The sequence below is a fragment of the Rhamphochromis sp. 'chilingali' genome, assembly GCF_963969265.1.
Source record: "Rhamphochromis sp. 'chilingali' genome assembly, chromosome: 15".
In the NCBI taxonomy this organism is placed as follows: Eukaryota; Metazoa; Chordata; class Actinopteri; order Cichliformes; family Cichlidae; genus Rhamphochromis; species Rhamphochromis sp. 'chilingali'.
This window is the reverse complement of record NC_137942.1, coordinates 29,424,373-29,434,751: the sequence shown is the minus strand read 5'-3', so window position 1 is coordinate 29,434,751 and position 10,379 is coordinate 29,424,373. Positions and strand designations below refer to the sequence as shown.

At 48.0% G+C, this 10,379-nt stretch overlaps 1 protein-coding gene across 1 annotated transcript; it reads right to left on the bottom strand.

Moving 5' to 3' along the window:
• Window positions 1-376: 376 nt before the first annotated feature.
• On the bottom strand, window positions 377-1,732 carry LOC308411506 (gap junction gamma-1 protein-like; the record flags this gene model as incomplete). Its single annotated transcript, XM_080905424.1, has 1 exon — window positions 377-1,732. The coding sequence occupies one exon, from the start codon at window positions 1,730-1,732 to the stop codon at window positions 377-379; it is 1,356 nt and encodes a 451-aa protein (XP_080761550.1).
• Window positions 1,733-10,379: the final 8,647 nt, after the last annotated feature.

Sequence of the window (10,379 nt, the reverse complement as noted above, 5' to 3'; positions counted from 1 at the left end):
AGGTGAAAAGAGCCTTTTTGTTGCTTGTGGGAAAACGATCTACACTAAAAAGAAACTGAAGAACAATTTTGAATATTCATGAGCAAAATTATTCAAATCTTTAACTGTGGATGGCAATGAAAAAAAACTTAAATTCTGTAACATAAAGGGTTGCTCAGTTTGAATGAAGCTGCTTTTAGATGGTTTAAGTAAGGCACTTTCAATTGCAGCATTAAAGTCTCTTAAACAAGGTAAACAGAAACAGGGTACCAAAATCTTAGCGCAAAAGGTATTCAAGATATTATTTCTGATACTTTCCCGCGCTCTATTTTCTTGCTATACAAAGCTTATTTACTGAACTGAGCTAAATAGCTAAGCTGTTTTAGATATTCGTGTTTCAAATCCACTCTGAACCCTTTTTGACTCCATATTTGCTGCTACTGCTGGTGCCGCTGCTACCTCTGTCTGTATATGCCCTGCTGGAGGCATGTCTGTTGGTCTGCTGGTGTTTACGTTCACGGTGGGGCGTGCTGCGGTTGTTAGTGTGGCTCTGCAGCTGGATGTAGGTCTGATTATCACCCTCCAGGATTTTCTGAGGTCTACCACTGTCCTTATGAACAGCCCTGGGTGCATTTCCCTTCCCAGCTCTGCACTGGTTTTCATCATTAATGCCGTTCTGTTGACGCTCCTCTTGGGGAATGTTCACGTGATTCTGCTGACATGCCAGCTTGGCATTAGTTAGATCAGTGATGGGTAGTGGTTGGTTGTGGTTCCCTTTACCTACCAGAGGAGGTTTGATGGCGATGTTGTACCCAGGTGGAGGCGCTGGTGCATTCCAAGAAAATGGGTCACTCAATCTCACCTTGTTAAGACGGCCTTGTCCTCTTGCCAGCCCGTAGAGCTCCTCATTGGGGAGCTTCGTCGAGTGTATTATCTTACACATGGTACCTATGCCCAGGTGAAGCATCTCCCATATATTGAGTGTTAGACAGAGCAGGGAGACTGTGTACATGATGAGGAGAAAGATTGTCTTCTCAGTTGGTCGCGACACAAAGCAGTCCACCTTATAAGGACAGGGCTGCTCTTCGCATACGTAGATGGCAGGAACGGACCAGCCATAGAGGGTGTACTGACCATAGAGGAAAGCAACCTCCAGCAAGGAGCGCAACAGGAGTTGGAAGATGTAAAGGCGCATCAATCCATCCTCTTTGATACGATGACGCCCATCATGGCGTACTTTGGCTTTTACTTTTCTATCACAGCTGCCTCCCTTTTCTGCTTCACAATCGTCGTTCTCCACCTCTGCCACTTCATAGATCATCGGGTCTTCCTCGTCGTCATCCTCAGCCTCTTCAATGCCCCTGTGCTGCTTTCTGCCTGCAAGATAGTGCTTCTTGGGTTTCTTCTGGGAAAATCCATTCACTCCCCCACTTTCTGCCTTCTCCTCTGCCTGAGCAATTTTGTTGACAGCGTAGCCCAGGTACATAACTGAAGGGGTGGCCACCAGGATAATTTGAAAGACCCAGAAGCGGACGTGTGAGAGTGGAGCGAAGGCGTCGTAGCATACGTTCTCACAGCCTGGCTGGGCTGTGTTGCAGACAAAACCGCTTCGTTCATCGTGGTAGATTGACTCTCCTCCTACGGCTGTTAGCACAATGCGGAAAACAATGAGAGCAGTGAGCCAGATCTTGCCCACAAATGTAAAATGGTTGTGGATTTCTTCCAGCAGGTGAGTCAGAAAACTCCAGCTCATGGTAGTGGTGGAGAAACTACAGCAAGAGGCAACATACCCATCCTCTTACTCCCTGTGGAGAGAACAGAAAGCTTTGGGTCATGCATGCAAACTTAAAAGGCAAATATCTACATTGATTTATTGAACACTGAGGTGGTTATGTCATCTCTTTTCGAGCTGCCAAGGGTAACAAATGAAGTCAGAGACAAAATAAGAAACTAAAGGTTTACTCCCTCCAGGATTCGCTGCTTCTACCATAACCGAGTATGGCTGCCCCCATTCCCCTGCTGGCCTGTGCTCCAGTTTGTCTCTTTTGCTCCCTTTTTAATCCTTCTCCCTGTCTTTTCTATGTCCTAAACTAAAAAGGAACATCATTACTTCTACTTCTATCAAACATGGTTTAGGGAGTGATGGCACACTGTCTTCTCACATGTCAGATTTATCGGTTGGTTAACATGGCATTTTTCATTAGTGCTACAGGTCACATGAAAAGCCATTACAGGGATCTTCTAAAGGGAGGTGGAATTGCTCAGAAAATTAAACATTGTGCATGCTATATATATATATATTACACTTTGGCCTGAATAAGACCGCAAAGGTTCATTACACATTCCTTATAACCTTTACTGCAATTTAGCTTATTGTTCTATTTGAAAACATAGAGTCAACCATGGTGCTGCTGACATAATACAACCAAAATATGTGCATTAAAGATATAATGAGCTTCCTGAAACAAAAATAGCGAACAAAAAAGTTCCAAAACTTTGTATAATGCAAGCAAATTTGTTTAACTCATTGATGTACATCCACCCGAAGGACAAATGGATACTCTGAGAAACGGGACTTGACACATATGTTCTTGACATGCCCTCTAGGATTACAAATGTACATATTATTTTCAACTTGAAGATTCTTCTTGCCAGAATCTGATAATACAGAGTAGGGCTGGGCTATATCATACCGTTCACGGTAATACCGGTGTAATGTTGGGCAACGATAAGAAAATGAAATATCGCGATAGAATATGTGTAAAACGCGCATGCGCAGTGCCTTTGTTTACATACGCTCATGGTGGCAACGCAGAATGAGAAGAGCGAAAGTGGATCATTGAATAAAACAGATGAACCAGAACTGGTTTGTAAAAATGCTGGAATTTCAGTGGTGTGGAACTGGTTTAGCTTTCGTCCGTCAGATACACAACAAAGCACTATTTTTGGTAGAGCATGCTAGCAGGCTGTCGTTATTACTGTGTTGTTTGGGAAATACGGCACACTTAAAATCAATCCTTTGATTTTTCTGAAATTCGACAGAGCCCCTTATAATCCCGTGTGCCTTATGTATGAATTCTGGTTACTGACCTCGAAACGATTTTATGTACACGGCGCTCGAAAATCTGTCAAATGTTTCAGTACGACTTTGCTAAGCTACGAAGCCGCACCGCTTGATGGATTTTCGGAGCATTACGGCTATCGTAGGCAGGAGCCTGGCGGAGTGATACGTACTGTGCTTCAACATAATGTTACCGTATTGTGTGTGTATAACCTGTTTTTAAGTTTTGTGGATATTATACATGGTTATGCTGAGGATATGTCGGCCAGTTTCCACTGGAAATGCCTTTTGGTTAAACTGTCAGCAAAGAATTTGCACTGTTAAACTTTTATGTAACTTTAATGCACATTAAAAACAGCTGCTTGTTTAAGTGAAAATACATTGATGGTGTTTTTTTGCACTAATAAAGTTGAAGAGTTGTAAAGTATTTTGTCTAGTGTCAGTTATATTGTCAGTTATATCATTATCGCAAATTTTCAAATGTATATCGTGATAAATAGTTTTGGTCATATCGCCCTGCTCTAATGCCGAGTAGGAAAAAACATGATTTCTTACTCTTTCCATTTTTGTATATCTCTCAATTTTTCTCTTTTTCCTGACACACAGAATGAATAGCTCATCTTTTATTTTACATATAAAGACGCCACACACTCTTCTACTGTACTCACTCTGTGTTTTGTTTAGCGCCATTTGTTTGCACAGATGGGTATGAGCACTTAGCTCTTCTGCAGAATGCACACCTACCTCCTGATTCGAAATAAATCACAGGCAAGTACTTTGTCTTTCCTATACATGGTAATCAAATAGTGTATTTCTTCACAATAACAACACTTTCATCCTTCAATGATAGCTGTGCCTTGTAGCTCATGTCCAAACACATCCTCAGTATTAGTACACAAAGGGAAGAGTAATGAAGGAGATGGAACGCCAAAGTGTAATTGCCATCGTAATTTAAATTACACCTTAAAAATTAAAAGCCATTCAACGTTGATTTGTTAATTTACAACAATATACAATATATTTATTTGCCTATTATGGTAATGGATGCACTCTGCATTAAAGTCTGATTGATATATTGGCCATCTGATATTACTAGCTGCATGAAATATATAACACAATGCAGAAAAAGATGCATATAAAAATGCTGTTCTCACACAGAAAACTGTCATTCACCTGTTTGCTATTTAAGGTAGGACCTGACCTTCAGAATTCACCTGAGTGTTATCTAACTGTGGTATTCTTCATCTTGTCTCTTTGTAAGGCTCTGTGAACTGGCCGAAGACCTCTAATGTGCTTCTTTATGTGCTTAGGATGTCCCAGCGGAGTTCCGAGAGTGTTTGTTACCTTACCTTAGGAGATTCTGTTCGGGGATTTTGATTCACATATTGTACATATTGGACTCTTAAACCGAGCACTTCAAAAAGACTTTGTATATAGCACTATCTACACCAGCACTGTAAATAAACTCACCGCACTTTCATTCCTGAGTCCTGCATTTGACTCCGGCCAGACAAATCATGACAGCAGTGTGTGGATTACAGAGCAGTAAGTGCTGCTTAGTCAAGCAGGCATTCAAAGTAAGCAAAGTAGTTTTTTAAGTATGTGTTAGAAATGGGTAAAAACAGTCACTTATCATTTTCTTAAATCTAATTGCTACAAATTAATGTTGGCGTAAGTGCCGAGAATCAAGTATATGTGCATTAACCTTTTATCCCTAATCCAATGATAATTTACATTTAAGTTTAGCTGAAGTAAAGCCATTCATTGATGTTCAATAAAGGCACCATTTTATCATATTAATGTAAGCTGTTGAAACCCAAATGTACTAAGCAGTACATATCAGCATGATATTGCAATTAAAAAAAATGTTTTGATGGGTGCAGAAAAAGAACACAGTCAGTTCATTTCAATGGTGATCAACAATTGGCCGAGAGTAGAACAAATTAATGAGCCAAAAACAGGCAGACCTGTTGCATGGGATTTTTGTAAGTCTGTGCTCACGGTAACTTGGTCACTTGTAACCCGGCTGCCTATGAAGATGAGAGTTATATCCCCGTACGCATCTTTTATAGAAATTTTTCTTGTCCCTCCATCCAATACTCCACGTCAAGTTCAGTTCAGTTCAGTTCTGCTACATTAATATACCAGTATTACTGAAGACCAGTGTGGCGGAGGAGTGGTGCAGTGAGCTCAACGGGGCGGTGCTGGTAAGAACAGCTGATGGCGATTTTGGACTGATGGTGGTTTTCCTTCCCTTTATATAGTGAGGCGGAGAGGAGCGGAGGAGAGGGAGCTGGGGAAACCGACCGCTGTCAAACGGTATTCAGCTGTCATTCTGTGGACACTCACAATAAACGTGCATCCAATGTTAACGACGTGTGTGTGGGTGTATCTGTGCCTAGCGTGTGTCACAAGTGGTGCCGAAACCCAGGAGCCTGCCGGTGTGGGGATGTCCGACCCGCAGGCTGCGCCGCCCGCCCAGCCTTTGCAGTTTCTGGCGCAGATGCTGGCGGAGATGGCGAAAATGAACCACGACCATGCGGCGGCCCAGCGGGCTCACCTGGCTGCGCTGCAGGAGCAGACGGACCGGCAGACTCAGGTTCTGGAGCGGCTGGTTGGCGCCGCTGCCCCGCCGAAGCCCCCACCGCTGTCGGTGGCGGTGCCCCGGATGGGGGACAGGGACGACCCCCAGGTTTTTCTGGAGACTTTTCGTGCCACGGCGGAGGCCTGCCAGTGGCCGCAGGTGGAGTGGGCTTCGCGTTTGCTTCCTCTGCTGTCGGGGGAGGCTCGGACGGCGGCCCTGAGTCTGCCGCCGGCTTCGAGGGGCAGCTTCCAGGACGTGAGCCGGGCGGTGGTGGACCGGTTGGGACTCACCGCTGAATATCATCGCCGGCAGTTCCGGGCCTGTCGGCTGGCCGTGGCGGATTGGCCGTTTGCTTGGGCCCGGAAGCTGCATGACGAGGCCGTATGCTGGCTGCAGCCGGGATCGTCAGAGGGCATAGTGCCCATAGTGCCGCTGTTATTAAAGTATAAGGGCAAAACGCATAGAGTAACGGCTGCGGTTAGCCCGCGCCTGTCGCATCCCCTAATTCTGGGTACGAATTGGCCGGGGTTTCATCATCTGTTGGGACAGTACGCGGGGGTGCGATCACGACCGCTAGTAGCATGTAATGTCTGATCGGCGCTCAGTGGTGACGCGGGGTCGTCCGACACTGACTCTGGGGAGGGGGAGACGGCGGGTCCTTCACAGGAAGCCCCGCTGGCTCCGGAAGTTCCCCCCACGGGTGATTTCCCACTGGAGCAGTCTCGTGACGACACCCTACGCTCAGCCTTTGACCAAGTGATTGAGATTGATGGTCACGTGGTGCGCCCTGAAGCCGTGCGGACCTACCCACACTTCATTGTAATGAAAGATAGGTTATATTGAGTGAGTCGTGACACTCGCACGGAGGTGACACACACCCAGCTGTTGGTGCCGCAGGGCCGCCGGGAAACGATTTTCCAGGCGGCTCATTATAACCCCATGGCAGGGCATATGAGATACGAAAAGACTCTGGAGCGAATAACGGCCCGATTTTATTGGCCGGGCATCCGAGCGGATGTGCGCCGCTGGTGCCCGTCCTGCCCGGACTGCCAACTTGTTAATCAGCCGGCCATACCAAAAGCTCCTTTGCGTCCGCTTCCACTCATAGAGGTCCCGTTCGAGCGCATTGGCATGGACCTCATCGGGCCGTTTCACCGGAGTGCACGTGGCTACCGCTTTGTGTTAGTCCTGGTGGATTACGCAACGCGGTACCTGGAAGCAGTCCCGCTGCGCACCATCTCTGCAAAGAGTGTAGCGCAGGCACTGTTTCAGGTCATCTCCCGAGTCGGAATCCCGAAAGAGATACTGACTGACCAGGGCACGTCGTTTATGTCTCGTACACTGCGGGAACTGTACGAATTACTGGGCATTAAATCTATTCGGACCAGCGTCTACCACCCTCAGACTGACGGGCTGGTGGAGCGGCTGAATAAGACTTTAAAGTCCATGATTCGGAAGTTCATTAACGAGGATGAACGCAATTGAGATCACTGGCTAGACCCTCTGTTATTCGCAGTGCGGGAGGTGCCCCAGGCCTCCACGGGATTTTCTCCCTTTGAACTGCTGTTCGGCAGGAGGCCACGTGGGGTGCTCGACCTGATTAAAGAAAGCTGGGAGGACGGTCCGAGCCCCGCCAAAAATGAGATTCAGTACGTGTTGGACCTGAGAGCAAAACTCCACACTTTGGGGAGGTTGTCACGGGAGAATTTGCTCCAGGCTCAGCAGCGTCAGCAACGCCTGTATGACAGAGGGGCTAGACTCAGGCAATTTTCACCGGGAGACAAAGTGCTTGTATTACTCCCTTCTTCCAGCTCAAAGTTGCTCGCCAAGTGGCAAGGACCCTTTGTGATCCCACGGCGAGCCGGGGACGTTGACTATGAGGTCACTCGGTCGGACAGGGGAGGGGCCACGCAGATCTATCACCTCAATCTCCTTAAAGCGTGGAGAGAGGTTGAAACCACTTCTCTGGTGAGCCTGGTTAAGGAGAGAGATGAGTTGGGGCCGGAGGTGCCAAATTCCATCATTCCCGCCTCCCTCCCTTGTGATGACCATCTCACACAGGCCCAGAGAGCGGACGTTGTCGCGTTACAACAGCGTTTTGCTGACGTGTTCTCCGGCCGGACGTCTCTCATTGAGCATCATTTTGTAACGCAGCCTGGCGTGACGGTGCGTTCACGGCCCTACAGGCTTCCTGAGCATAAACGCCAAATCGTGCAGAGGGAATTGGCTGACATGCTGAGGATGGGAGTGATAGAAGAGTCGCACAGCGCCTGGTGTAGCCCCATCGTTCTGGTGGTGAAGAAGGATGGGTCTATACGGTTCTGTGTCGACTATCGCAAGGTGAATGAAGTGTCACGTTTTGATGCTTATCCCATGCCCCGGGTCGACGAGCTCCTGGATCGGCTGGGCACGGCCCATTTTTTCATGACACTGGATTTAACCAAGGGCTACTGGCAGATTCCCTTGTCTGCTGAGTCCAGGGAGAAAACGGCCTTCTCCACTCCGTACGGTTTGTACCAATTCGTTACGCTTCCGTTCGGCTTGTTCGGGACCCCTGCCACCTTCCAATGTCTCATGGACCGGGTGCTGCGCCCGCACGCTGCGTGTGCTGCTGCCTACTTGGATGACGTGATCATCCACAGCGACACCTGGGCGGAGCATGTGCAGCGGGTGGCCGCGGTCCTGGGGTCCCTGAGGGAGGCGGGGCTCACGGCCAACCCGAAGAAGTGTGCAGTTGGACGGAGGGAGGTGCAGTATCTGGGGTACCACTTGGGGGGCGGGCAGGTGCGTCCACAGGTGGAGAAGACGGCGGCTATCGCATCCTGCCCGCGCCCTAAGACCAAAAAGGAGGTGAGACTGTTTTTGGGGCTGGCGGGTTACTATCGCCGGTTCGTGCCAGGGTTTGCACAGCTGACCAGCCCCTTAACCGATCTTACCCGGAAGGGTGCTCCAGATCTGGTTCAGTGGACGGGGCCGTGCCAGGCGGCGTTTGTGCAGGTGAAAAAGGCTCTCTGTGGGGAGCCGCTGCTTCACACTCCTGACTTTTCCCTCCCTTTTGTTCTGCAGACCGACGCCTCGAACAGAGGGCTGGGGGCCGTTTTGTCCCAGCAGGTGAGGGGGGCCGACCGTCCCGTTCTTTACATCAGCCGGAAGCTGGCGGAGCGCGAAAGACGTTACAGCACCGTGGAGAAGGAGTGCTTGGCTATCCGGTGGGCGGTCGACTCCCTTCGCTATTACCTCCTGGGGCGCTCATTCACCCTCTGCTTGGACCACGCCCCGCTACAGTGGCTTCATCGCATGAAGGATGCCAACGCCCGGATCACTCGGTGGTATCTGGCTTTGCAGCCTTTTAAGTTCAAGGTGGTCCATAGGCCGGGGGCGCAGATGGCGGTGGCCGATTTCCTCTCTCGCTCGCGAGGGGGGGGAGTAGGTTCGGCCGGTGGGCTTCCCGGCCTCAGTCGGGCGGTGGGGGTGTGTGGCGGAGGTGTGGTCCAGGGCGCGGCTGCAGGGGAGGAGTGGTGCAGTGAGCGCAACGGGGCGGTGCTGGTGGTTTTCCTTCCCTTTATATAGTGAGGCGGAGAGGAGCGGAGGAGAGGGAGCTGGGGAAACCGACCGCTGTCAAACGGTGTTCAGCTGTCATTCTGTGGACACTCACAATAAACGTGCATCCAATGTTAACGACGTGTGTGTGGGTGTATCTGTGCCTAGCGTGTGTCACAACCAGAAATATGTGGGATTCGGCTCCAAACTCAGCGAAGAGCTACAGGAGAGAGCCAAAATTTTGGCGCCGTGCTCACAGCTTTGAGTCATCTACAACCTTAGTAAATCCTGTTTGTGTGAGTCATTTAAACATTTTCCTCCTAAAATTTAATAAATATAAAATTTTATTTTCAATTAAATTAATTTGTTTTGTGTATATAGTGACAGCAATACAAACTTTGTCTTAAAGTGGTTTCTATCGTAAAGTAAAGAGCCTACAATATTAGAGAGAAAACACAATAGATCAGACAATCCTCTGTAAGGAAGAGATGTCTGGTTAAACCAGGCTCAGGGACGCCATCTAACTCCAGGACATGTGGGTAAAGAGAAGAAAAGGAGAAGAACACTTTTTTTCACTTGTGCAATACTCTACCTAACCCCAAAAAACCTCTAAGCCGAAGACACCCATCTGCTCAAATCTAGGGCTGCAGACGTCTAAAGTAAGTAAAGTTTTAAAGATCTAGACTTTTGTGGGGCAATCTTTGCATGTGATGTGCCTGACTTTAGAGGCTTCCTAAGAAGAGTTTGTATTCAAACAATCTAGCTCCCGCACTACTACTTGTAACTGTACATGACAAGAGGGACAGAGACATGACACGGGAACATGACTGAGGTTGTGCTGGAACTGCTGATATATGGAATAATTTATTTTGCCACGGTGAATAGAGCATTCATCAAAAAAGCAATTCTTTAAAGCAGGGGTCACCAACACGGTGCCCGCGGGCACCAGGTCGCCCGCAAGGACCACATGAGTCGCCCGCGTGCCTGTTCTAAAAATAGCTCACCATAACAACTTACCAGTAAGCTGCATCTATTTTCATTTTTTCTTGCTATTTTTTTTAATCACAATTGCATTGGTGTTAATTTGTTAGAGATAATATATATATATAAAAAATGTTTATTATTAAATATTAGATCATGATCTAATATTTAGTGCTAGCTGGTCTCCACGGAAACAGTTGCCGTGAAGACCAGCAAAGGCAAAGGTGAGGAGAT